This window comes from Fundulus heteroclitus, chromosome 4 (assembly GCF_011125445.2).
Source record: "Fundulus heteroclitus isolate FHET01 chromosome 4, MU-UCD_Fhet_4.1, whole genome shotgun sequence".
In the NCBI taxonomy this organism is placed as follows: domain Eukaryota; kingdom Metazoa; phylum Chordata; class Actinopteri; order Cyprinodontiformes; family Fundulidae; genus Fundulus; species Fundulus heteroclitus.
In genome coordinates this window covers 546,518-573,197 of record NC_046364.1, presented here as the reverse complement: position 1 = coordinate 573,197, position 26,680 = coordinate 546,518, and the positions used below count along the sequence as shown (strand labels likewise).

General features: G+C 49.9%; 2 protein-coding genes across 2 annotated transcripts; one reads left to right on the top strand and one right to left on the bottom strand.

Annotated features, from left to right (window-relative positions):
* Window positions 1–11,979: 11,979 nt before the first annotated feature.
* Window positions 11,980–15,281, bottom strand: cebpg (CCAAT enhancer binding protein gamma). Its single transcript, XM_012856201.3, has 2 exons — window positions 15,112–15,281; window positions 11,980–14,081 (listed from the first exon to the last, which is right to left on the bottom strand). Exon 2 carries the CDS (start codon window positions 13,988–13,990, stop codon window positions 13,493–13,495), a length of 498 nt encoding a protein of 165 aa, XP_012711655.2. The 5' UTR covers window positions 13,991–14,081; window positions 15,112–15,281; the 3' UTR covers window positions 11,980–13,492.
* A 6,168-nt stretch (window positions 15,282–21,449) lies between these two features.
* cebpa (CCAAT enhancer binding protein alpha) lies at window positions 21,450–23,698 on the top strand. Its single transcript, XM_012856200.3, has one exon. The coding sequence runs from the start codon at window positions 21,646–21,648 to the stop codon at window positions 22,558–22,560; it is 915 nt and encodes a 304-aa protein (XP_012711654.2). The 5' UTR covers window positions 21,450–21,645; the 3' UTR covers window positions 22,561–23,698.
* Window positions 23,699–26,680: the final 2,982 nt, after the last annotated feature.

Genomic DNA, 26,680 nt, shown 5'->3' with positions numbered 1-26,680 from the left:
TGATATGAACCTTTTAACGCGTCACGGCCCGTTAATGCTGGTTACCATGACAACGCAGGGACCTGAGGGGAGACCATTCACCTGCATGAAGCCAGTCACCTGGACGGCCATGTTCACCAGGTGCTGTGTCACCTGGACGGTTCCTTAGAGATCCTCCCTCTCAGCACTCTTCATGTCTTTATGAGGAACCGCAGGTAAAGGTGAGGCGCTCTGTCTCCACGCTGAGGAGCGGTCCACTCAGGTGTGCTCCTCAGGTGCGGTTCTGCCTCCACAGTCTCTGTTCTGACGTTTCAGGTGTGAGACGTCAGGAGAAACCCGTATTAATGTAGAGAGAGAGAAGCTGCCAGCTGGTCCAGATTAAAGCTTCGGTTCTCTGAGCTGATTGTTGATCTTTCTTCACATCGCTGATTACAAAACCGTGAGAAAACCTCAGAGGATCAACAAGCACATCTGGTTCTGATCCGCAGAACCCTGACGGGCCAAGGCCGCGTGGAGGTTCCCGGGCTACAGGCACACACCTGCACAGGTGATCACAGGGTGTGTTACAGCCAATCAGAGCCCAGGAACAGCTCCTGCTGTCCAACTCTTCTTCTCTACTTGGACGCCTTCCATCCTCCTCTTCCTCCCGCTGAGGTCGGCGCCACTTCAGGCAGAGGGCCAGCGTGATTGGCCCGGTTCCCTGGATGGAGCTCCAGACGGCCCAGCGGAGAGGAGAACGACACGTGAACAGCACGCTTCCAGCGTTGCTCAAAGGTCCCCCGGCAGTCCTCCCCTCTGCTCCCCCACAGACACACTGCTGTGTTCATGGGTCAGACAGCCGCAGCGCACACATCGCTGCACACGTTTGTCATCTGCAGGTTGTCTCCCTCACAGCGTCCTCACCTGAACCGCCTGGTTCTGAACCGCCTGGTTCTGAACTGCTGGGTTCTGAACCATCTGGTTCTGAACCGCCTGGTTCTGGACCGCCTGGTTCTAAAGCACCAAAGCTTCTGAACCACCGAAGGTTCTTCAGCGTTTTAAAATGTACCGTCACAGAACCGAACCAAAAACGTGAGAAACTCTCTCTGTTGCTTCCAGGAAACAGTTTTATGCTGCTGCGCTTTAAAGGTGTTAAATTCCCAACCTGGTTTCTCTTCTTCTCTTAGCAAAGCGAGTTCTACTTGCTTTACCACCAGCGCCACCTTCAGGAAAAGCTTCTCATTACGTCTAACGACAGTCAGGCTGCAGAGTTCAACTCCTCCGTGGCCTTTTGCAGTTTCTGGGTCGGGATAATTCTGCCGTGATGGGAACCGTGTTGCTCGACTCTCAGGTTCCATCTGTGGACCTCAGAGTCAACAGACTGGGGACGGATTGTTGCTCAGTCAGTTTTTCATGTTTGTGTCAGAAAGACGTTTTCAGATGGTGCAGTGAGGAAAATGGCGTCCTGACACAAGGTGAGTAGATAGCTCCCTCCTGCCAAACCTGATTGGCTGGTTTCACCAGCAGGTAATTACAGCTATTTGCTTTGCATCTCAGATCCTCGTGTTTTGGTTTTTGGAGTCATTCTTAGGTTTCATGTCCAGGATCTCAGAGCTGCGGTCCATCCCTAATTCCTCCGGCATACAGAAAGTCTCCTTGTAGAGGAAATGGTCTTAACCTGGAAGACGTGTTGTCTCCAGAGGCATCCTGCCTCCATGTTGATGTCGGGGAGCTAAAGTCAGCGTTTGGGTCCAGTTGCACTGGAGGCCCGGTTCTTCTTCGGCACCATGTGGCTGAGGAGGAAGAGTCCGGAGCCGCTGCCCTGCAGAGGAAGCTTGTTTCATTTTCTGTAAACACTGAGCTTTCTATTTGGGAAAAGTCTCAGAGAACATTCGTGTCTCCTCCTGGGACCCATCGCACACTTGTGATGTCTCCGGTCGCTGCTCGGCGGAGGGAGGCTCCCATAATTCATTGCAGCTTCACGAGGAGCAGATTTATGAGCTGCTGGGACAGTTTGAGCTCCGTGAATCATGTGACTTCATCAGAGCGCTGTCAGAGCTGGGTACCTGCTGCTAGCCTTAGCCGCAGAGCTAGCTGGCCCTGCCAGGCCGCAGGCGCTGAGTTACGGTCGGGTTTTAATGCGACGCAGCAGCAGACGCGCTCAGCCAATGAAGCAATTACCTCCAGAGCCGTAAATCATGACACCCACAGAGTTACTGAGCAGGGCGGAGTCCTGACGGGGCGCAGGGGCTTCTTCAGAGCTACTGGACCCGGTCCACCAGCCCTCTGGTTCTGATCAGAGAAGGTCCCAGTCAGACGCAGGAAAATGCGTCTAATTAGTGTCTGACCTGTGCATGAAGGACTGCACCCAGGTCCGGTAGGAACCATGCAGACGCCTCATCAGAGCGCTGCTCACTCAGTGGACCAGAACCAGAACCAGAACCAGAACCTCTCTGCTCTGAAAACCTCAGGCTGTGCAGTCATGTTGGCTCAGTGGAGCATTTCTTAGGGACAATAAAGGATCTTTCTATTCTATTCTATTCTATTCTTGTTATGGACTTCTCTGTGAGAGAAGAACACAGAGCAGAACCAGGACTTTGATGATTCGGCGTTTTAAGATGTTTTTGCTAAATAACCAGAGGAGGACGTTAGCTGTATGTACCTCTTTAGAGTATCTGTGCTCTGCTGGTGGCCTGGTGGTTAGAGCGGCGGATGGTTGACGGTTCAAAACTGAGGGACGGGTGAGACCCAGAGACACGTCTCCCTCAGCTGGACTAGAAAGAGAAATATAGATATTTATTAATTATTGAGTAATATTATTGTGAAGTAAAAGTACTGTTACTTGAATAAAGTACTGGCTACTCTACTCATCTGGAGGTATTTCTCTGAATGAAGAACCAGCTTGTTTTAACCAATAATTCACCAGAAACACATCCACGGTTTACTAACTTAGTTCTGCTGAGTCCGATAAGGAGGTCCAGCGGGGACAGAAACGCGTCCCGCAGCATGACGCCGCCGCCACCGTGTTGCTGTGGAGAAGCTGCGCTAGACTAAAACAGTGAAACAGTTCAGGGTTAATATTTTAGCATCGTGGCTGCAGCAGTGAGTGAAAGGCCAGGGAGGCGTGTTTCTGAAGGCTTCACATCCTGCAGACAATAAATTATGTCACAAGGACTCTGGTTTCCTGTTAAGGTTTAATTTGGTCAAATCAAGTCAACTAATCACCTGATCTCTGTAGTTTTCCACAGACTTCACAGAACTGATGGCACCAAGCAAAGATTAGGAGACACGTGATGACTGATAACTTCTGTTAGCGGTTTGTTGGTTTTAAAACATAATCGGCACAAATCAGCAGATAACAACTAAAATCATGTTCAGTTTACCTAAACTATAACTTCTGCCTCCTGATGTCCAGCCTGCATCTTTAGAGCTAGGCCCGGTCTGCATAAAGGTCAGTTCTGGTCCGTAATCAGCCAATCTGCAGACTTAATGATCCTCAACAACCTTCCTGTTAATTATTACTGAGAATCAGCCTGAATCACGGCGGAGCAGACGCTCCAGGAATCTGCTGCTGGGTCCTCTGACTCCTCAGACAGATCCGTTTGACCCGGTTCTGAGGCTGGCAGCGGGTCGCTGGGTCCATGCGCTGTCTCAGTGGGTCCGGCCCATTCACTCTGTAAATGTCACTGCAGAACACGGCGCTCTGCTTCAGAACCCATCATCAGGCCCCAGAACCCAGGCCCGGTTCTGACCCATGAGCTGAAGGCTGTGGGTGTGATCTGGTTCTGGTGGGCAGAGGGAAGCCTGCATTCGTTTGTGGAGTCTTCAGCAGGCATCCTGAAACGGGTCAGGGAGAAGGTCCAAACATCTGTTCTGGACCACAAAGAGCAGAAGTTCTGAAAGGCAACGTTCTAAGAAGAAATCCTGAGAGGCACAGAGAACCCAGTTCAAACCCAGAACAGCCTGAAAGCAGCACCAACACGGGTTCTTCATCAGACCAAAACCACCTCTAGAACCCGTCTAGAACCATCCCTCAGAGCGGTTCTGACCCGGTTTAGCCACCAGTCCAAAGCCAAATCAGTCCAGGAACCAATCCAGACTCAGCGTGTTCTGGTGCAGTCGGACCTTTGTTCTCCTGCCGCTCTCTGGGAGATAACAGGTGATTAAGGTGCTGATGATGTCACGCTGCTGATCTCAGCTGCTCAGGTGAGCGTACCTGCTGCAGCTGAGGCTCAGCCAGATGTGGGCCACAGCTATCAGAGGCGGATCAGCGATACGGCACACAGGGAGCACAAAGCAGCAGCCGAGCGGCCTTTCTCCACCAGACCGGCTGTGTGTGCCTATCAGGGTCAGCGTGCCGCTATCTGCCTGGTTAATATTTAGACTGCCGTCTGCAGAGCGGCTCTGAATAGAACGGGCCGTGCAGCGTGGCCCGCCGTCTCTGCAGACTCTGTTGACTCTGATTAATTATTGTCTGGAGGAGGCAGCGGATCACGCAGCCGTCTGCTGCCTCTGCAGACTGCAGGGAGGCCCGGCCGCCTTTCACACAGTGACCGCAGCACGCTGGCCGCTCTCCAACTGTGGCAGCTTCACAAAGGTCCAGCTGCTCTGGGCTCAGTCCACCGCTTCGTGTGGTCAGAAGGTGGCGCTACAGGCTGCGCTCCACCAGGCTGCAGGCAGCAGCAGGAGATCCAGAGGAATGAGAGGGAATTAGCTGTTGCTCTGCTTTAGGCTGCAGATCAGTCAGTGATACATCAGCTATTATACACACTAAACATTTATATACACATATATGTTTGTTCCTTAGGTGACATTTTATTTATTTATCTAGAATTACTCTGCAGGAAACCAAAGAGAGCATGAAGGAGCTCTTTAACTCATTAAACAGTAAACTAAAAGCTGAATTCAGGGAGCAGACCTGCAACATAGACGCTAACAGGCAGCGAGCTCATGAGGCACGTGGTTCATCACCTGAGGGACGGAGCAGAGTGACATCTGATAAAAGAGGCGGTGGCCGGGCTGACAGCTGTGGGAATTGAACCCACAGCTGTCAGGTGAAGGCCAGGACCGGTGCAGGTTGGGAGAAAGCTGGCAGGTTAGAAGAGAGGTGACGGTGTTAAAGCCCTTTGACCAGAGGAAATGCACAGCTGGCCTCCAGCCTGGGTGACTGCTACCTGCAGCAGAGCACACCTGTCTGACGCTGAGACGGCGCTCAGTGCCACGGTACGTTCAGTCTCTGCTGTCTCCATCCAGCAGCGCTGAGACGGCCTCCTGAGACGTTCCTCCTGCTTGGAAAGACAAACCGTGTGGCCTCACAGCTTTCATTCACAGGCTCTGAACCAAATGGAGGAAATAATTTCCAATAAGTCATGCAGTGAGTTTGCATCTCTGCTGGTTTCGGGTTGGAAGGACTCTGGTGACGTCAGAAGATGCCACCTCCTTGGCCGCCTCATCCAGCCTGCTGCTCTGGGAGGAGAAGGTTTCCTCTGGAATGGATCAGACTCTGGGTCATTACAGCGTGGAGGTGCATGAAGTCCACAGCATTAATGGCACCGTTTGACCCAGACGGATAGAGTCGGAGTCTGCAACAGCCCAGCGACATTCAGCACCACCATCTTCAGTGATCAGAACTTCCTCAGGGTTCTGGTACCTCCATGGTCTTCTGGGTTTTTGCCCCGACAGAAGAAAAGGCGCTGAATCTCCAAAGGAGAGCCGGTTCCTGAGCCGCAGTGGGAAACTCCTGGGAGACGCTGCAGGTCAGGCGTCCATCATGGACCTGAAGGAGGACGGCTCTGATGTCATGAACCGATGCAGAACGTCTGCAGCACAGCAGGTTCTGCTGGGACGGTTCTCCTGGCCCGTCTGGACAGCCCTCCTCCTGGTGCGGTACCGCAGCACGGTCCGAGCCGGACCTCACCGCCTTCGTCAGTAACACGGTCCAAGTATAAATGAGAGACAAGTTCTCTTCAAATACAAGAACTTAGTGACAGAAATGATTCATCTTCAATGTAGTTAAAGTCTGATGTGAGTGAATGTGAGTGAATGTGAGTGAATGTGAGGAGCCTGGAGCTGACGTGTGGTGAAACAAAAATATTTCAATCAGCAGCTTTTCTTTACTGGACTGATGAACTGGATCCACTGAAAATAAAGAACTACGGACAAATAAAAAGGCTGAAAACCATCATTATAAAATTATTCAATGATTCCAGAGTTCATCTTAGATCGTTTGGAAGGAGGTCAAGTTATCTTTAACTAATTTATTAGTTAGATAAAACATTATTTGAGAAAATAATATTTTAAAGATTTAATCTGCTAAATGAATAAATGAATGTAACTATTTATGTAATTATCAGATTTATCTTTCCTGATATCAAAGCTAAATTTGGCTGATATTCTCAGAACAATTCCTGACAGACTGAGGGTTATTTGATCAAATATTAAACATCTTTGTTGGCATTTAGTTTCATATTCATATCCATAGAAAGGTGGGCTGACAGACGTTTCCTTTTTCTGCTGCTTTTTACTAAGATTTGCTTCAAATAGTCTTAGAATGAACACTTAAAAGCCGTTTTAAGCCAGCAGACTTTCTGAGGCCTCCAGCCTGCGATTACCCAGCATCCTTTGCATCCTGCTGAGAGCTGCTCCTGCACAGAAAACTAAATCCACACTTCATGGATCAACGGTTCTGATTCTGCTCGCCTCGGTTCTCTCTGTCGACGCTTGATGGATCCCGTCTGTGATCTGATGAAAACTGACAGAGAGTCCGTCTGGCTTCAGTCACAGAGGCTGAGGTTAAAGCTGGACGTCTAGTTCAGGACCAGTCGGATGATCTGCATGGAGAAAGCATTTCTGTCTATTTTCCTTCAGCTTAACGTAAAACGGCGCCTTGCTGCCATCTTTAGATCTTTGTGCCGTCTTTCTGACGCTCTGAGGCCCAAACTGGTGCAGAAGCAGAGCCTGAACCTTTAGTTGTGGTTTGGGCTCCAGGAGGACGTCTGAACAGGAGGAAGCTCAGCTGGTCCAGTCAGAGGGAAGCGTGCAAACAGAACCGGCACCGATCACACTGTAGGTTCTTCATCCGACTGGGACAGCTTCACCTCCAACACAGCAGCAGAAGGTAAGGGAGCTCCTTACATGGACTATAAGGAGCCGGCAGTACGAGGCCGTCTCTGGGCAGCTTTCTGTGGCCTCCATGACTTTCAGAGCTCTCTGGTGGAGTTTAAGGTTTTCTGTGGCTCCTCGGTTTGATGACGGACTCCTGCAGAAGTCTGAGGCGGGAGCCCTGCGTGGCCCGGGTCCAGGCCGGAGAGAGCGGCCCGTCTTCACGCTCCAGAACATTCCCCCGGCTGTAGCTCACTGACATGAAGCCGGGTCTGTGCCGAGCGTTTATCTTGTTTATGAGTTGAGAAAGCTGGAATAAATCAGCGGCGCGGAGCTCGGCGCTGCTGCCAAGCTCCCCATGACGTTATCGGCCTCCGCCATGAATCAGAACCACTGCAGGCGTCTCTGCTGCTCGCCTCGCATCGCCTAACTCATCCTGACAGCCTGAGCCTCATCCTGTCAATCACCAAGACTCTGATTGCTAACAGACATCTGGAGCCTGGCAGCTGCTCTCAGAGCCGCAGCTTCCTGGTCCTCACATGGAGAAACAGCTTCACCTTCGGCCTCCTGCTCAGGAACGTCTCAGAGCCTCCAGACGTTGAGCTGATCTTCAGACGCACGCAGAGAACGTTCTCACGACCCGCGGAGGTGGACGTGAAGGCAAGCAGATCTGGTTCTGGTTCACCTGAGATCAGACTCAGCTGCTTTCAAACCCATCTGCTCCATCCTGGTGAGGCGTGTGGTCACCCTGCTGCTGACGTCCTAATGGCTTCCTGCCCACAGAGTTCTTCATGGGTTCTTCTGGGTTCCCAACTTTAAATGCAGAATATGAGAAACTTCTCAGGTTGTTCTGCTGAAGAACCTGAAAGTTTCACTGATCGCTTCCAAGCAGCCAGACTGGTTCAGGGTGATGACGTCAGACCTGCTGACTGAGGTCTGCAGAGTCTGAGGTGGAGCTCCTGGGTTCTGCTCATTTCCCTGAGCTTCCTGCACATCCATCCTGGAAGCTGCTGAGATGTTCTCCTCCTGGAATCATCTTCCTCTCTGCAGGATGATGGACTCAGAAGGTTGCTGGGCAGCAGCTGCTGCTTCTCCTCTGAAATAATCCCTTAAACATCAGAATCAAATCTGGAGAAAACGGCTCAAAGTTGTGATGAGAAGAGAAATCACAATAAAAGACTAAAACTCAAAGAAACGGATGATTTCAGGTTTTATGAAATCAGCAGAAGATGCATCTCCTGGTCTTATGGCCGATGGTCCGTCAGCTCCTCGGTGCTCGGTTCCTGCTCAGGTTCTGCTCTGCATTGGGCTGAATGTTCTCCTCATCGGGCCGGTTCTGGGCTGCAGAGTGAGGCAGTACAGGTTGGACCGCTGGCAGCTGCAGCCAGATGTTCTCATCGCTCTGATGTTCTGCCACGGTGGATGTGAAGCTGCAGAGATGGAGAAGCCTCTGAGGAGACTCCTCACACGCTGCAGATGTGAGACGCAGGAAACAAGCGGAGAACACATGTTCCAGATGTTTCTGAGGGAGACGCGCCAGGTTCTCACAGGAGGCGGATTCCAAACACACGGGTCCGGCCGGCTGAGGACGAAGCCGTCGCTCATTTTTATGTCTGAAGGTTTCGGTTCTGCCGAGTTTCTCCATCTGGACTTGGAGGAAGTGGGGCAGCTGAGGTGAAACACAGAGAGCTGGAGCACGTCCTGAGAAGAACCGTGAAGAAGAACCGTGAAGAAGAACCGTGAAGAAGAACCGCCAGGCAGCGCCCAGAGAGACAGCAGCAGACTCCTGCACCAGAACCCTGACCAGAACCATCACCGCTCAGCGATTTCAGCCTGGGACACAAACTTTGACCCGGTACAAGTCCGGTTCTGGATGTTCTGTTTCCAAACACACAAGCTGCTGTAGTATCTGAAATCCCTGCAGATCCAGGAGCTGCAGCTCAGAGCAGATCAGCCACGGTTCTCCACGGTTCTCCACAGTTCTCCACAGCAGAGACCCACTTCAGCTTTGCCAGTCGGTTCTGATTCAGCTGCAAACTTCAGGGAATTTTTTTTTTTTTTAAATATTTATTTTATTAACTGAAGCTTTTACAAGATATTTATGGTGTTTAGCAAGCATTCACCGTATTTTATAAAACAAACTTACTGCTATATAGTCTTACAGACACTCCATACAAGGAAGATGATTTTTGATTTTTTAACACCAAAAGAAAAAATAAAGAAAAAGAAAACAAAGCAGAACTAAATATTACGCAAACTTTTCCCCTTCCACCCTCCTTCCTCATATGGTTCTCATATCCTTTCATTAAAATTCACTCCATACTTTTCAGGTGTGCAGTGAGATCCAGTGCCTTACTGGTGGTGCATTTTCACATTTCCAGTTAACATTTCTTCACTGCAGTGCTCGCAAGTAAAATAAAGCATTAATTCACATTAACAGAGCCCGTATCCCAGAGAATCCATAGTTTTGTTCAATTTGCATTATCACCCTTGAAGTTATCGCGATGACACATTTGCTAAATTCTTTTATCATTGGGCAACGCCATACCATGTGTATAAGATCTCCATCAGTCACTTTACATCTAGAGGAAATGTTACTGTTAATTTGATGTAACCTGTAAGGCGTGTAATATGTCCTGTGAAATATATTAAATTGTGTTTTGTGGAGGTTACATGATGCCACTCTGCCTCCTCATAAACGCCCTAGATCTGTTTCTCATTTCCCTTTAGTAACTATTTTATCATAAATGGGTAACTTTCCATTGATGATAGCAGATATAGAAGATAATATTCCTTTGGTTGATCTACACAATTTATTACAGAGGTGGGTTTCAAAAACTGAGAATTTCTGGGACGACCAAGAGAACGTAGAACTGAGAGGTGGAAGGAAAATAATTCATGGTTTGCATAAAACTGAGATGGTAGAACCAGCTCTAGCTGCAGGACCTCTGAGGATCGTGTCCACCAGCTTTGGACGTCAACACTTAAACTTCTTCAATTCATGTTATTCATATAATTCACATCACATCATCATCAAGGTTCTTTCCAAAATCAGCCTCCATCAGATCCTCCAGGTTGGTGAGAAAGTTTCCTCTCTAAGGAAACCCAGCAGGTTGCATCAAGTCTCTCCAAGCAGCATTCACTCCTCCTGAAAGAGCGTAGAGCCACAGTGGACAGTCGTCTGCATTGTTGATGGCTTTGCAGCAATCCCTCATACTGAGCATGCATGAAGCGACAGTGGAGAGGAAAACTCCCCTTTAACGAGAAGGAAAAACCTCGACGGCTTTGCAGCAATCCCTCATACTGAGCTTTGAAGGCTTTGAACTGCATTTTGTGGACTTCCTGATAGTAAAGAATTACAATAGTCCAGCCTTGAAGTAACAAATGCATGGACTAGTTTTTCAGCATCACTCCTGGACAGAATGTTTCTAATTTTGGCGATATTCCTGAGGTGAAAAAAGGAAACTCTGGAAACCTGTTTAATATGGGATTTAAATGACATGTCTTGGTCAAAAATAACACCAAGATTTTTTACTTTATTACCAGAGGCCAAGTTAATGCCATCCAGATTAAACGATTGGTTAATGAGGCTGAGTCACTCCATGAGAATATCATTAGTGACCTTCACCAGAGCTGCTTCACTGCTATGATGAGCTCTGCAGCCTGATGTTCAGGTCTTCTGCAGCTGAGCTCCAGTGGGGATGATGCGTTCAGGGTCAGCTGGGATGATGCATTCAGGGTCAGCTGGGATGATGCGTTCAGGGTCAGCTGGGATGATGCGTTCAGGGTCAGCTGGGATGATGCGTTCAGGGTCAGCTGGAGATAAAGGGTTAACCTCGTCGTTGAGCTCAGACAGAAGCTGCCGGTCCGGTTCTGGGCAGACGGGTTATTTTTAGACGCTGACATGGTGACGGCGCTGGTAATGACGGCAACAATGTGAGAGGACCGGTTCTGTTCCAGGCAGAGACGTCTGGCTGCCTGCTGGCAGGCCCGGTCCGACCTTTGATCGGCCCAGAACCTCGGAGCCGATGATGTCATCATCAATCATTCACTGAGGGCGACGACTCCAGATAAGCTGTAATCACAGCGCGGCCGCTCACCTGACTGCAGGTAAAGGTGTGGTCAGCCCGGGCTTCAGCAGCAGGTTCTGTTCTCTGCAGCGGTCCGCTCAGGTCAGAACCTGACCCGCCACGTTATGACTAACGGCCAATAAAACTTCAGAACCGCCGGGCTTAGCAGGAAACGGGCCCCACACGCAGCTTTGCTTTAGGTCCGGTAGAGTTTTGGGTCAGTTCTGCTGACAGAACCTCAGCAGAACTGACCCGGTTAGAGGCCACGGTGAATCAATGCATCCTCCGCTACCAGAACCATACAGACCCAAACACTGACGGAACCACCTGATGCCATTTTTCTGCTAGGAGGCCCAAATGGACAAGCTTTCATTTATCGGTGCTGCTGGACCATCAGACAAACGTGGTTTGCAGAACCAGAACGCTGGAGCCTCCGGGTCCGGGCTCAACGTGAACAGAACCATCATCGCGGCTGCAGAACCTTTCAAACAGAACCTGAGGTTTAATCCCGGGTCCTGGTGTCAGCTGAGACTTCTGGACCCGTTTGGGTCAGGAGGAAAGAAGAGGCGAGACACAGCAGAACTTTAAGACTTAAGAAGATTTAATTTACAACATACATGACCCCCCCCTGTGCTCATATAAAAAAGCTGAGTGACAGAAATGCGACATTCAGACCCATGCAGACACTTCCTGTTCCAACACGCCGCTGCTGCAGAAGAAGAGCAGAACCAAGAGGACGGTGGGAACGGTGCAGGAGCTCAGCCGCTACCCGGGATTCAAACCCTCGCCCTGATCCAGGCTCCTGGCTCTGGGGCAGGCTGCACTCACAGCCGCCATGGGAGACCCGGCAGGTAAAGGTGTTCTGGGTTTTAGTTCCCTGAACGGATCCGGCTCTCTGAACTGTTCATTTATAATCCATAAAAACAGGATTCACCGGGTCCCGGGTTCAAATCCCACAGCTGAACCAGAACCAGAACCATTACAAAAATATAATAAAAAACTCGCCTCATGCTGAGGAATCCTGAGAGGACCACACCTGTGGGCAGGTAACCAGGAAGTCTGGCACACAGGCCCCGCCCCCTGCAGCTGGAGGGGGCGGGGCCTGAGCTCATGAGAACCCGACCCGTTTAAACCTGGGTTTAATGAAAGCTGCGGCTCTGCTGGGGAGGCGAGGTGTCTAGAACCCCCACCAGGAGGTTCTAGAACCGCTGCTGTGCGTCAGAACCTGGCTGGCTCAGACGGTTCTGGTTCCTCGCTCAGGTCCCTGATGGATTGTTCTGATGTGGATGAACTGAACCGATTGGTTCCTGACTAAAACGTTTTGGGCGGTTCTGCAGCTCGTCTACACGACGCTGCGTCCTCAAAACGGGTTCTAAAGGAGGGATTCAGAACCAACCGGGCCTCCCGTTGACAGGAGTCAGAACCGCAGGGTGTTGCTGAGGTTTTAGAGCTGCTTTGTAAAGTTTGATGCGTTGGTAAAAGAACGCCAACTAGCGGCGCCGCAGGGCAGGACGCCATTTCTAGCCATTCCACCGGCGCCGTGATAAAAACATGGTGGTACCAGAACCAGAACACTTTTTACCGGCATGGATCTGCTGCTTTTCAACCAGAACCGGATCACCTTGAAGGGTTCTGCAGGCGGAGACGTTCCACCTCCGCCTGCAGAACCACCAGCATCACGGCTGATCGGGCCTGAGGTTCTGTGGGGAGAGCGGGACGGGTCGAGCCCGGTTCTGCGCTGCCTCTGACGGAGAAGCAGCTCCGTGCCGAGCCTCTGATCCAGCTCGTCTCCTCCTGGTTCTGGAAGAACCCCCTGCACCTCCACCGCCCCACCCACATCAAACCTGTGCAACGCTGTCCATAGAACCCGGAGTTCTGGGCCAGTTCTGGCCGCCGGGCTCCGGGCCGCTCCGCCTCACGCTTCCTGTCAGCAGAACCGGGCTGGAGGGAAAGAGCAGAACTGTCCTTTAAACACCGACATGTAGTGAAGAAACTCTAAAAGCTCGACGTGGAACAACAATAAAACAACGGGGATAAAAACGGACTCCAGGTGTCACACCAGCCAATCAGAGGGGCCGACAGAGCGCCGTTCAGTCCGGCGCCATTGTTCCTGTGAGCCAATCAGACGATGGGCCCCAGGTGTCGGATCACCTGCTGACTGAAGTCCAGCTGGTCTCAGGTTTCAAAGTTAAAGTCGTTTCCAGACCTGGAAGCTGACCAGACGGCTCCGGGTGACATCACGGAAAGGGGCGGGGCCAGGGTGACGGGAACAACGACAGATAACCATGAAGAAAAGCCGTGAAGAAGAAGCCAGGCTGCTTCCAGAGATCCTGCAGTCCCTGAAGTCCCTGAAGCCCCGCCCCTCACTGCCCGTTGGCCGGGCCGCCGTTGGGGACGGGGCTGGCGCCGTCGACGGCGGCGGGCGGCTGCACGTTGTCGGCCAGGTTGTGGGCGTGCTCCAGGAAGAGGTCTTTGAGCACGCTCAGCTCCTTGCTGAGGAGCTTGATCTTGGCCTCCAGCCGCTCGTTCTCCTCCTTCAGCTCGTTGACGCGCTGCTGCGTGTCCATGGCCTTCTGCTTGCTGCGCATGCGGCTCTTCTTCACCGCCAGGTTGTTGCGCTCGCGCCGCTGCCGGTACTCCTCGCTGTCCTTGTCCACGGACGGCTTCTTCATCTTGCTGGGGGGCGGGGCCTTTCCTCCGGCGGCGGTCGGGTCGGCGGGGACGAGCTGGGGGACCTGCTGCAGTCCGGCGACGGCGGCCGGCAGAGACGAGGAGGACGAGGCGGCGTGGGCCTGGCTCTGGATGACGCTCACGCCGTTGTGGTCAGCTGTGGTGAGTTTCGCCTGCTGCGGCCGGCTCATTTGGATGTGCTGCCTGCAGGAGCTGAAGTTTGACCGGAGCCTCCTCAGGTGTAGCGATGAAACGGCGGCAGGTAGCAGAGGAGCGGCAGGTCTGGAGGACGAGGCGGAGACACGACAACGTTTAGGACAGGAGACGCCACAAAGCACCCAGCTGATGAGACACGATAGCAGCACAGACGGCCTGAGAAGTACACCTGGTCTCTTCCTACCCGGCTTCCCCCAGTCAGAGCCGCTCTGACCCGGATAAAGTTCTGTAATCTGGGCCCAATGGGACCGGACCAGTCCAGCACGGTACCAGCTAAAAGTCCTGGAGCCGGTCCAGTCGCACCAGGAGGCAGAATCTGCCACATTTACGCTACATTTCTGCTCATTTCCCATTCAGGCTTCAGGCTCAGGTGAGCATCACCATCACCTGGCTGGGCTCTACTGTGTGACGTCACAGAATGGACCGTGTGACTCATGGCCGCCCAGAGAAGGTCTCAGCTCTGATCTGAGACCTGCGGAACATCCGGAGCGGCAATAATATCACAGTTATATGAATTATGATGTCATTTATGCAGCAACGCTTCTCTATTTCACCTGGAGACGTCACAAACACCCATCCTGGTTACGCGGGGGACCTCCGAGCCGCCGCCGCTCTCTGATTGGTCGGCGCGTTGCTATGCAGCGGCGGAGCGGTGCGCAGCAGAAAGCGCTCCGGGTGAAACCGCGGCTGTTGCCTGCTGTTGCATCATCACTGAGGGGAACTCCGAGTCATGCGGGTCTCAGCACCTTCCTCACTTCTAACCACCGAACCGAACCGAACCGAGCCCCACAGTACCGCATGAAACCGACCTGACGGGCAAACGGGCCGAACACGTCCAATAAAACGCCCAACACGTCCTTCCCGGAACCGAAACAACTGAAGTTCTGTTTAAAGCTTCTCATTCGCCGTTTCCCCCTGAACGATAAAGCCGGTGATCTGAAAACATCGCCGCTGGAAGTTAAACACGGTTTCAGAACCGAACTGGACGGTTTTCTCTAGTTTTAAGCCAGCCAGTTAGCTGTTAGCCTGTTAGCTCCCGCTGCTAACGCTCTTCGAGGATAACTCTCTTTCCGTGATCCCAAAAGGCAAAGTTTACCTTCAACGGAAGCCTGTGCGGTCAACCATCCGTCTATCCGGACAGATCTGGGCCACAAAGTGTCACTTTAATCCCGTCGCTGTCCGCTCTCACTGTTTTTGTTTGGAACATGGACAGCAGCCGATTGCGAAATCTCCCTTTACCATGTTCGGCAATATTCGGGATCAGCCAATCAGGGGCCAGAGGGCGAGAGCCAAAAGAGCTCCGGACCAATCAGCGTTCAGTATTCGGGAGAGTGATGCAATTCCTGCCGGAGTGACGTGTCAGCGGACCAATAGGAAGCAGCCTTTCTGTTGGTTTTGTTGATGTAACGTGAGGTTGGTTAGATGAGTTCAAACATGCATGACTTCATCTGAGGCAGCCTTCCTGAAACTGAACTGGTTCCTTATGAAACATCTAACAATAGACTATTATTATTGGTACTATTATTATCATCATCATCATCATTATTGTTGTTGTTATTATGAAACCATACAGAAATACAGAATATATTTATAGAATCTGAGATTATTGCCAGGAAGTAAGATAAGTAGCTGTCAGATTCAGACGGATTTAGTCTGAATAGAAAGGGGACCTCAATCTTCATCTGAGGAGATAATTAGAACAAACATAATCTAAACGGTAGTTATTAAATAAAGTTATTAGCTTTCATAGAGTTAATTTTAATTCCATCAAAAAGTCAAATTATTTCTATAAGCCCTTCTACATGGTTGGCATGAGGGATTGCTGCTAGGTCAACGACTCAATACCAGCAACTGTCCTCTGTAGCTCCAGGTTCATCCAGGTGGAGTAATGTAAACCAAAATGCTCCAGGTGTTGTTTCTGGTTCTGAAGTGGCTTAACAGAAGGAATGATGCTCAGCTATATTTATCCATAAATCCTGATGAATCCAATCAGTTACTTCGACTGCAGTCATGTCTTGATGACATCAAAAGCTGGATGACTTTAAATTTCCTGCACTTAAATTCTGACAAGACAGAAGTTGTAATCTTTGGACCAGAGTCTTCAAAAAATAAAGTTCTTAACCAATAACTTAATCTGGATGGCATTAACTTGGCCTCTGGTAATAAAGTAAAAAATCTTGGTGTTATTTTTGACCAAGACATGTCATTTAAATCCCATATTAAACAGGTTTCCAGAGTTTCCTTTTTTCACCTCCGGAATATCGCCAAAATTAGAAACATTCTGTCCAGGAGTGATGCTGAAAAACTGGTCCATGCATTTGTTACTTCAAGGCTGGACTATTGTAATTCTTTACTATCAGGAAGTCCACAAAATGCAGTTCAAAGTCTTCAGCTGATCCAAAATGCTGCAGCAAGAGTTCTGATGAAAATCAACCAGAGGGATCATATTTCTCCAATTTTAGCTTCCCTTCACTGGCTTCCTGTTAAATCAAGAATAGAATTTAAAATTCTCCTTCTAATGTATAAAGCCCTTAATAATCAAGCTCCATCATATATCAGAGCACTGCTATAGGCTTAGGCTGCTGGAGGACATCAGGGTCTATTTCTCTCACTCTGCTGAGTTCTCCTACTGCTCTCCAATCTGCATTGTTTGTTGTTATTTCAGCTTTTAACTTTCTGTTCTCTGTCATTTTTCTCTTCATAGAAGGTACACCTGGTCTGGCGTTCTGTTTGCTGTGACATCATCATGGGAGGCAGATCATCCACTATTACCATCTAACATAGAAAGTACTCCTGGGTCAATGTGAGCTTCTGTGCTTTCTGTGTCTCTGCTCTGTCTTCTCTAAGCCCCAGTGGGTGGAGGCAGATGAGCGTTCACACTGAGCCTGGTTCTGGTTCTGCTGGAGGTTCTCCTCCCTGTTAAAGGGGAGTTTTCCTCTCCACTGTCGCTTCATGCATGCTCAGTATGAGGGATTGCTGCAAAGCCATCAACAATGCAGACGACTGTCCACTGTGGCTCTACGCTCTTTCAGGAGGAGTGAATGCTGCTTGGAGAGACTTGATGCAACCTGCTGGGTTTCCTTAGAGAGGAAACTTTCTCACCAACCTGGAGGATCTGATGGAAGCTGACTTTGGAAAGAACCTTGATGATGATGTGTTGGGAATTGGAGCTTTATAAATAACATTTAATTCAATTGAATTTCCTGCCACTGTGGCCGAACAGCAGAAACTTTGTAGAAGGCATCTTGGTTGTCCATGTGTGCGCTGCACTGACTGGCTGGTAAAACGGGTGGGAACGCTCGTCTTCCAGCAGGTTCTGGTTAATGGTTTCTGGACCATTCGGGTCTACTTCCAGATGTGGATACACCTCTGGACAGCGGGACCTCCACACAGTTGGTGGAGATAATGAACCTGGAACCTGCAATTTCCTAGAGATGGCTCGAGAACACGTTGCTTAGATCTTCACTGTCTTCCTTGGGTGTTTCTCAGTCCATTCTGTCGTTCTCCTGCTGTAAAGACAAACTGCATTAGAACCACCAAGCAGACGTCAGACGGCCGTCATTCTGCTGATCAGTGGAAGAAGCTTCTGCCTGGGACTCTATCAGCTCAGTTCACCAAATAAAGAGTTCGGTAACAACTGGAGTTCATTACAATTCATTGACTTATTTTTCCATGTTGTCTTTTTGAAACATGGCGAGAATGGAACCACTTTAAAAACCAAAGTTCTGTACAGACCAGCAGCAGCTACACCTGGACGTGACATTTTCTCAAAGATTCTTTATTGTCACTGCGTGTCACTGTGGTACATACAACCAACAATGTGCAATAAACAAGGTGTGTGCATTTGTTATTTTTCCATTAGATCGTGCAAAGATACAGAAGATAGAAAAGGTAATAGAAAAAAGAATGGTTCGTATCACAGTCTGAGGGCTTTGGTATGGCTGGAATACAAATAAATAATATATACCAATCCCGACATTAAACCAACGTCTAATTGGCTGTTAAACGCCTGAAATAAGCCGTGTTCTCTAAAGACATTTAAACCCCATCATGGAGGAAGACGGCCTGATCTGCAGGTGGGTCCAGCGCTGGGGACAGCGAAGGCCCGGTTCCTCCGGACTTCTGCCCGGTTCTCTGACAGGAGCAGCAGATCTGAGAGAACAAGAGAGATTTAAGACCATTTAAGACTTAAAAACAAAAGACTAAAGAAATAAAGTTAACAGGCAAGCAGTGCAGTGATGCATGGGAAATGTGAGCATGTTGGTTAAAACGTGTGCAGCAGCATTTTATTCCAGCAGTGACTTTATTCCTACTGACTCAACATGAGTTACAGTAAACCAGCTGCAAAAGAAAAGTTATTATGCATTTTAAAACCAAGATTAGTTCCTGATTGCTTCACATTCTGGCCCAGATACCCAGCTCTGAAAGCACGCTCTCTGAGGTCTTACTCTCACTGAAGGCTGCATAATTTAATGACATCCATGCCTTCAGTTTCTAAGACACTAAGCAGGTACCCTGCTTCTTTACTGTTTCTATTGAGCAGCACCAGAACTGGCTGTGATCTGCAGAAGAGAAAAGCTAAACTTCCTAACAACGCAGCTCAGTGGCAGTAAATAGAGGCTAAATAGCAGATCGATCCTGAGGAGCCCCATAAACCAGACGCACAATGAACCACAGACTGATGCAGAAGGCTCGATCTGTGAGGAGGGATCTGAACCAGTCCAGAGCTGCTCCTCAGACGCCGACCCAAGGCTCCAAACGACAGAACGGTACTTTCTGCTCCACCGTATCACTGGGAGGAGTGCTGGCCTGGTTCAGAGCAGAGCTCTCTGAGGAGAAGCCGGTCTGATCCCTGCAGACTGCAGCTATGAGCCACAGCCCCACACTGCAATAATGGAAATGACAAATAAAGATTTATTTTTCTTAGAACAACAGCGTCACCAGAGTGGGGAGCTAAAAAGATATCAAGAACTTTTGGAAGGTCAGACTCAGGGCTGAAAGTCATTAACTTTGAAGAGATGTTCTGGAGGGAGACAATCTTCTCTGGAAATCGCTCTAAAATAATCCAAACCGTGTTCTTAGAGCGGACGCTGAGCCGAAGCATCTTTAACCAGCCTTGGTGTCGCCATAGACAGCAATTTTAAACTGAAGAAGCAAATAAACGGCGCTTTGAAATCCCGTTTTATCATCTCCGTCTTTTATCTAAGGTAAAAGCGTTTTATACTCTTTTATTTCTAGCCGTCTGGACTGCTGAACTTTATTCATGCATTAGCTAAGAAGCTCTCTCCCGTCTGCAGTTAGTCCAAAACGCAGCGGCTTGCCTTTTAACAGGGACCAGAAAACATCACATTACACCAATCCTTGCATCTCTGCACTGGCTCCCTGTTTGTTTTAGAATGGATTTTAAGATTTTATTGTTTGTGTTTAGAGCCCTGAATGGGATGGCTCCTCAATACTTCACCGACCTCCTCCAGATTTATTCTACAGCACGTGCTCTGATGTCTGAGGTCTGAGGGCCGTCTTCAGCTAATAGGCTAAAACCAGAGGGGACAGAGAGTTTTCTGTAGTCCCAGACGTTGGAATACTTTGGTCCTCCACATACGAACAGCACCACAGTGGAGGGTTTTAATTCTCGTCTTTAGACCCACTTTTATTCTTTGGCTTTTAACACCGTGTAGTGGTGTGGTCCTCTGTGTCCTTTTTAGTTTATTTATTTTGTTATGTACAGCACATTGGAAACCTTTTCTGTTATTAAATGTGCTATATCAATAAAGTGGATTGGATAAGAACCGCTGGGACCTGTGCTGAAGACAGAGCAGCAGAACCCACAGAACCCACAGTCCCTTCAGGAGACGGGAAGGAGGAACCATCCTGCTGCCCTGACTAGATGGAGCAATAAGTGGAGGCTCCATCGCCTGCTGAGTTCCTATCAGGTATCAGAAACGGTGACGACACGCAGATAAAACCGTGAGCAGCCCTGAGCTGATTAGACATGTTAACACCGACTAATTAACATCAGCTAATTAACATCGGCTAATTAACATCGGCTAATTAACATCATCTATCTGGAAAGAGCTTCAGCCGGAGCCTTCCTGGTGGCCCTCAACTGTCAGCTTCACACTACCATGTGTGTTACTGTGTGTGTTACTGTGTGTGTCACTGTGTGTGTGTTACTGTGTGTTACTGTGTGTGTTACTCTGTGTGTGTGTTACTGTGTGTGTGTGTGTTACTGTGTGTTACTGTGTGTGTGTGTGTTACTGTGTGTGTTACTGTGTGTTACTGTGTGTGTGTCACACTGTGAGGCTTCAGCTGTCAGACAGGTGGATCAATTTCTTTTCTAATTTCCTTAAACGGGAATAAAATCAAACTAAAATGAAAACAAGTTGATAATCCACAATAAAAGCAGGTGATAAAAGCAAGAATAAATCAGTTATAAACAGATTAAAACACATAAAGGACCACGAGAGGGAAGAAATGAGTAAAAATAAATCAAGACGGTGTCTGAAAGGTAGGAATCATTCATATTTTTAATTTTTTTTTTAAATAAAAAGACGCTGATGTGATTACCTCCAGAGCAGTAATCATGTCTCCTAAATCCATCCATCTATATCACGCCTGTCCGCTGTGGGGTCGTGAGAGGTGCTGCTGCTTATCTCCAGCTGCCAATGGGCGAGAGGCGGGCTCACCTGGACAGGTCGCCAGTCCGTCACAGGGCGAATAAATGTCAATTATTAAATACAACTGCGTTTTATTGATGCAGACATGGAAAGAAAACTAGTCTGGGTTTCTTCCTCAGCCTGGTTGGACCGGAACTAAAGTCTTGTGCAGTTTATCGTGGCTAATAGTTTAGAGGTACCAGTGTGTCTGGACTTTACAGACAGAATTAATTCTCCATGAAAGCTTAAAACAGTTGCTGCTTTATGAGGGTCCAGCATCCAGAACTTACAGGTGGTTCCGGGAAGGAGCTTCATGTTTAACTCCGCGCTGCAGCTTCATGAAATATCCCGGATCTCTGGACACATTTCAGAGAAATGTCTGTAAAACTTCTTCTACAACTCAGCAGCGGGTTCTCCGCAGCCTGCAGGGGGCGCTGCAGCCCGCCTCTTCGCCCCTCCCTGCGCTCCTCGCTGGTCCCAGAAGCTCTCAGCTCAGAAGAAAGTCTGACTTTATGTCAGACGCGTTTGTTTTCACGCTCATTATTTCCACTTGAGAAGCAGAACTCTGCGCAGAGTCTAACTGGACCCGCAGGAACCGGTTCTCCTCCCAGCAGAACTTTTATAAAGCTGTCTGTCTGAACTCTGCGCAGACGTCTGCAGTCGGAACCAGAACATGTGTGGCTTTTTCCTCTGGAGCGGGTCGGTTCTGCTGTGACGGTGTGACGGGTCAGAGCCTAAGCCCCGCCCACTCCCTCCTGCTATAAAGCCTCGGCGTGACAGCTCCGAGGTTACTGAGCAGCAGGAGTCAGCCCCGCAGCCCGCAGCCCCACGCAGCCCCACGCAGCTCCTCTCCACGCACGCCCGCTGATCAAAGTGTCCCGCAGCGCCAGGTCCCCGCCGCCGGTCTCACCTGAGATCCTCACCTGAGCGCCCCGTTTTCTCTAAAACTGGATTCCCGGAGCTCGTCGCCATGCATGCCCGGCTTTAGGTTCTCCATGGAGCTCTCCAACCTGTACGAGGTGGCGCCCCGGCCCCCGATGAGCAGCTTGACCCACAGCCAGCAGCCCTCCTCCGGCTACAGAGACCCGGCTGACCTCGGCGGTGACATCGGCGACAACGAGACCTCCATCGACCTGAGCGCCTACATCGACCCGTCAGCGTTCAACGACGACTTCCTGGCCGACCTGTTCCACCACAGCTCCCGCCAGGACAAGCTGAAGATGATGAGCGGGGACTACGACTCTGTGTCCCAGCAGCAGCTCTACATGTCCGGCTACATGGACTCCAAGATGGAGCCCTTCTACGAGCACAACCCGCCGCGCATCCGCCCCGTGGCCATCAAGCAGGAGCCCCGGGACGAGGAGGACCTGAACCTGAACCTGCCGCCGTCCTACCACCACCAGCACCCGCACTCCCAGTACCCGCAGCAGCACCACCACCACCACCAGCAGCAGCACCAGCAGCAGCAGCAGATGCCGCACCTACAGTACCAGATTGCGCACTGCGCGCAGACCGCCGTGCACCTCCAGCCGGGACACCCGACCCCTCCGCCGACCCCCGTGCCCAGCCCCCACCACCAGCACCCGCACCAGCAGCAGGGGGGCCTGAAGCTGCTGGAGCAGCAGCGGGGAGGCGGCAAGTCCAAGAAGAACGTCGATAAGAGCAGCCCGGAGTACCGGCTGCGGCGGGAGCGCAACAACGTGGCCGTGCGCAAGAGCCGCGACAAGGCCAAGATGCGCAACCTGGAGACGCAGCAGAAGGTGGTGGAGCTGACGGCCGACAACGACAGGCTGAGGCGCAGGGTGGAGCACCTGACCCGGGAGCTGGACACGCTACGGGGCATCTTCAGACAGCTGCCGGACGGCTCCTTCAAACCCATGGGCAGCTGAGGGAGCCGCGGGGCCACCGGACCGGAACTTTGTGGATTAACCGGAGAGGAGAGCGCGGCAGCTGAGGAACATCTGGACAGGTTCTGCTCCGTTTCTCCTCCAGCAGCTAAAAAACAGTCCAAAGCGCAGAAAACCTAGCAGACTTGAAGCAGCTTTGGTTCGTTTCAGGATTTGTTTTTCTGAACGAACCGGACTCAGAACCTTTTACCGGACCCTCATCTCACGGACTGAACTGAAAGGAGGAGGACAGACTCATTCTGATCAGCGTTTTGTGCCTTTTTGAGAGTTGTGTGCGTAAAGCCGATAAGCTGATCCACGCAGAGCCGCCAGCAGAACTCTGCTGGTTCTGTGCCTTTTTCTCACAGACTGAGCAGCTAAGGAGGCGCAGCGGAGACCCGCCTCAGCCTGTGTTTCCTTCATTAATGTGCTTTCTTCTGTATTAGTATTCATCTCCATGTAATGAGCTGTAACTGAATGCAGAACCTGCAGACTCCTGCTCTCTGCAGCGGGTCCTGCCGGTCCAGAACCCCCTGATCCGGTCACAGTTCTCTCCCTCACCGGGAACTCTTCTGCGCCACTCAGACTAAAATTAAGAAGGAAAGAGCTGAAAAGTTTTGAATCCCACAAAAAGCAGTGAGCAGGTTTCCTTTGGCTTCCTACAGCAGCTGGTACTGGTTCTGGCCCGCTTCAGCTCACCCAACGCTGTGGTACCTGCTGCCGTCCCTGCAGGTGAAGCTCTGCAGCGGCGGCAGCAGCGCTCTCCTGTGCACTATGAGCTGCAGCACCTTGCCTCAGACGCCATGGTACTGATCCGGACTCAAACACAACTCTCTGCACATACCCAAGTCTTTTCGTGTGTTTGTGATTCTTTGCGTAAATGTGAACAGGGTTTCTATGCAGGGCGGCTCTTCCTCCTCTCCTCTGGTGAGTCATCCTCACACAGTGCCTTCTGACCCGCCGCCCATCGCTCTGTTAGGAACCATTTCCAGGCTTGTGTCAGCGAGGAAGAAGCAAGCACTTTGTTTCTATGTATTTCAACCTGTGTGACCAAGTGTAAAATAAGTCTATATATAAATATATATATGAAATACCAAAAAATCTGAAGCATTGTAATAAAAGAACCTTGTTTTATCACATTCTCCTGGTGCTTTGGCCTTTTTTTCTGCGTGTCTGCCCTCAGCGTCATTCTGCAGCACTAAAGGTGCCGTCGGCACATTTTACAACATCAAACACAACTTCTCTCTCATCACACGTTAATATTTAATCTGACGAATAAAAGCCACAAACTTTGGGCTTTATTGTCACACATTAAGTGATGATCTGGAGCAGCTTTTTATTCCCTGAGTCTGTCCTGTAAGGTGTTGCTCAGCCTGAGGGATTCATGCAGATTATGGATGCAGAAATCCTTCATCAGGCTCGTCTCTGATCTGAAAGCAGCGTCTCCCAGTTTCATCTGTTCCCTGAACTCACCGCCCTGCTGCGGTGGTGAGTTCAGGGAACAGATGAATCTGGGAGTTTCATCTGTTCCCTGAACTCACCGCCCTGCCGCGGTGGTGAGTTCAGGGAACAGATGAATTGGGAGTTTCATCTGTTCCCTGAACTCACCGCCCTGCCGCGGTGGTGAGTTCAGGGAACAGATGAAACTTGGAGTTTCATCTGTTCCCTGAACTCACCGCCCTGCCGCGGCGGTCTAGTCAAAGCTCAGCCTGCAGCAGAGACACGCAGCATCATTCATAAACTGAAGCACAGACGTTCTTCATCAGAACCTCCTCATCAAAGACGTTAATTGACCCGTTCTTCCTCACATTTCTGTATTTCCACACTAACACGTCTTAGAGAAACTGGTTCCTCTGACCCGTTGGACTCTTTCTTTGATGTTTACTGACAGATGAGACAACGACCCAAACCCGACCAGAACCAACCTGCATGTACGACCAACTGTGAGCATTATTTGGGTCGTTGTTGCCTTAATGACGAAAGGCTTCCTGATTATTTATTGGTACCTTTGACTCCAGGTGAAATAATTTCATCCCATAAAGAAAACTTCCTGTTGCTGATTATAATTATGGGTTATTTCAAGCCCCAGAACCCCGTTATAGCAAACTCTTTCAATGATTATTCTACATCATGCGGTGGAGAAAACCTGCTTCCAACCCATTTTTATTGTTATAAGGACTTCAGGTTCTGTTGAGTCAGGCTTTACAGGCACCGACTGACTCTAAACCTGCTAACTTCTCTGGCCTCAGCGAGCCATGCTGAGCTCACCAATAATAACCTAATAATAACCTAAAGCAGCACCGTCAGCTCCACTGTCCGGCCCATCAGAACCAGCGCATGACGGCAGGGATGCAGAACCGGCCGTGTAATTCTCAGCCTGTCGTCAGAAAGTCTGCTTTGCAGCAGAACCGACCCGTTTCTGATCTCAGCTCAGATGTGTGTAGTTAATGAGCTGCTTCCCCACCAGGCTTCAGACGCTGTTGTTTATTTCTGCTTCACCCTGATACCATCAGCCTCCTCCACTTAGTCAGAACCTTTTCATCAATCCGGGCCTGAAACCCAAGACTGCCAGACGGAACGTCTTTAACTGTGAAGCGGTAATTCAGAGCAAACGAGCCAGGTTTGGCCCAACAGAGAACCATTAAAGGTTCCCTTCCCTAACCCTAGGACAGGTGGTACTGGTGGTACCTCAGGGTTCTGTTCCTGGGTCCAGGTTCCGGCCTGAAGCCTGGTCTGGGTTCATCTTCATCACGAACGCAGATGACAGGTTAGCGTCCAGATTCTGAGGATTCCTGCGGTAGATGACGCCAGAAGGCCTGCAGGCTGTGAGCAGAACTCAACCAGAACCACCACAGCGAGCCCTGAGGTGGAACCGCCGTCGGGTTCACTACCCTCCAGTGTTGTAGTCAAGTCACCATGCCTCGAGTCCGAGTCCAGGTTCAAGTCTCCAGTGTTCAAGTCCAAGTCATTAAAATAAATCCGAGTCGAGTCCAAGTTCCACACTAAAGTAAGCAGAGCCTACATGTTTTTAAACTAAAAACAAAATCCACACTCCACCACATTGCACCAATAATTTAGATATTAAAATCATACACCAAATAATATTCTAATGACATATTAAAATCATAGCCTAATGATATATATAAAAAAGTCAAGTCTCTTTCTTAATTTCCGAGTCAGAATGATCTGAATGTAGGAGTCCGAGTCACGAGTCTCTAAGTTCAGCTAATGACTCGAGTCCTACAACACTGCTACCCTCCCAGCCTGACAGGAGGCTGCATCTTCTTCATGGCTTCCTCCAGAACCTCAGCACGGGCCTGCTAAGAACTGAAATAACAAAGGTGCCATTTCCCCAGACCCGTTTAGAACCCAGGCGGTTCTGGCTTTAACGTCCTACGTTCAGGTTAGTCCATCATGGTGGTTTCTCTGCCTGTAAGGTTCCTCTGCCTCAGGGAGACGTGACGTTAGCAGCTAGCATGCAGGTTAATCAGGTTAACTTCTCCAGAACCAGAACCAGAACCAGGTCTCCTTTCTACGCAGCAACCAGCAGATCCTCCACTAATCAGTGATCAGAACCGGATTTCATCCTTTTTCACGGCCTTTGATCAATCTGCACAATTCACCCCAGACTGGAGCAAAGTTGGGATAAATGCAAACCGGGCCGGGTCTTCTGACTGGGCTCATAACGGACCTTTATTGTTCCTTCAGTCAGTGGAGAACCTGGGAAGGTTCTCCAGCTGCAGCTCCGCTCTCTTTTACCTGCTGATGGGACAAGCTGGCCTCCCCAGAGGGCAGCGGGGTTCTACCTGTGGTTCTGCCCCCTACATGTGAAGTAGGTGCACTGCAGCAACACTTTCAGCATCAAGGGTGATGTGACGTCATCCGTCTCCATGGCGACGGCCCTCACCTGGTCCACACAGCCCCAGGTGTGACGAAAGGACCGAGTAGACGTTTGGAAACATGATATTCTTTTAATGTTCTATTAATATAACGTCATGATTAATGGCAGTTTAGAAATTAAAAGGCTGCAAAGGAGAAAGTCATTAAAATCTATACTTTATATTACAGTAACAGTAAAAGCAATTAACTAAGCACTTCCTATTAAGACGTGAGAATTGTAGTT

What these genes read in the sequence shown, in the direction of transcription:
- cebpg (XM_012856201.3), bottom strand. Translation starts at nt 13,990, where the DNA reads ATGAGCCGGCCGCAGCAGGCGAAACTCACCACAGCTGACCACAACGGC.
- cebpa (XM_012856200.3), top strand. Translation starts at nt 21,646, where the DNA reads ATGCCCGGCTTTAGGTTCTCCATGGAGCTCTCCAACCTGTACGAGGTG.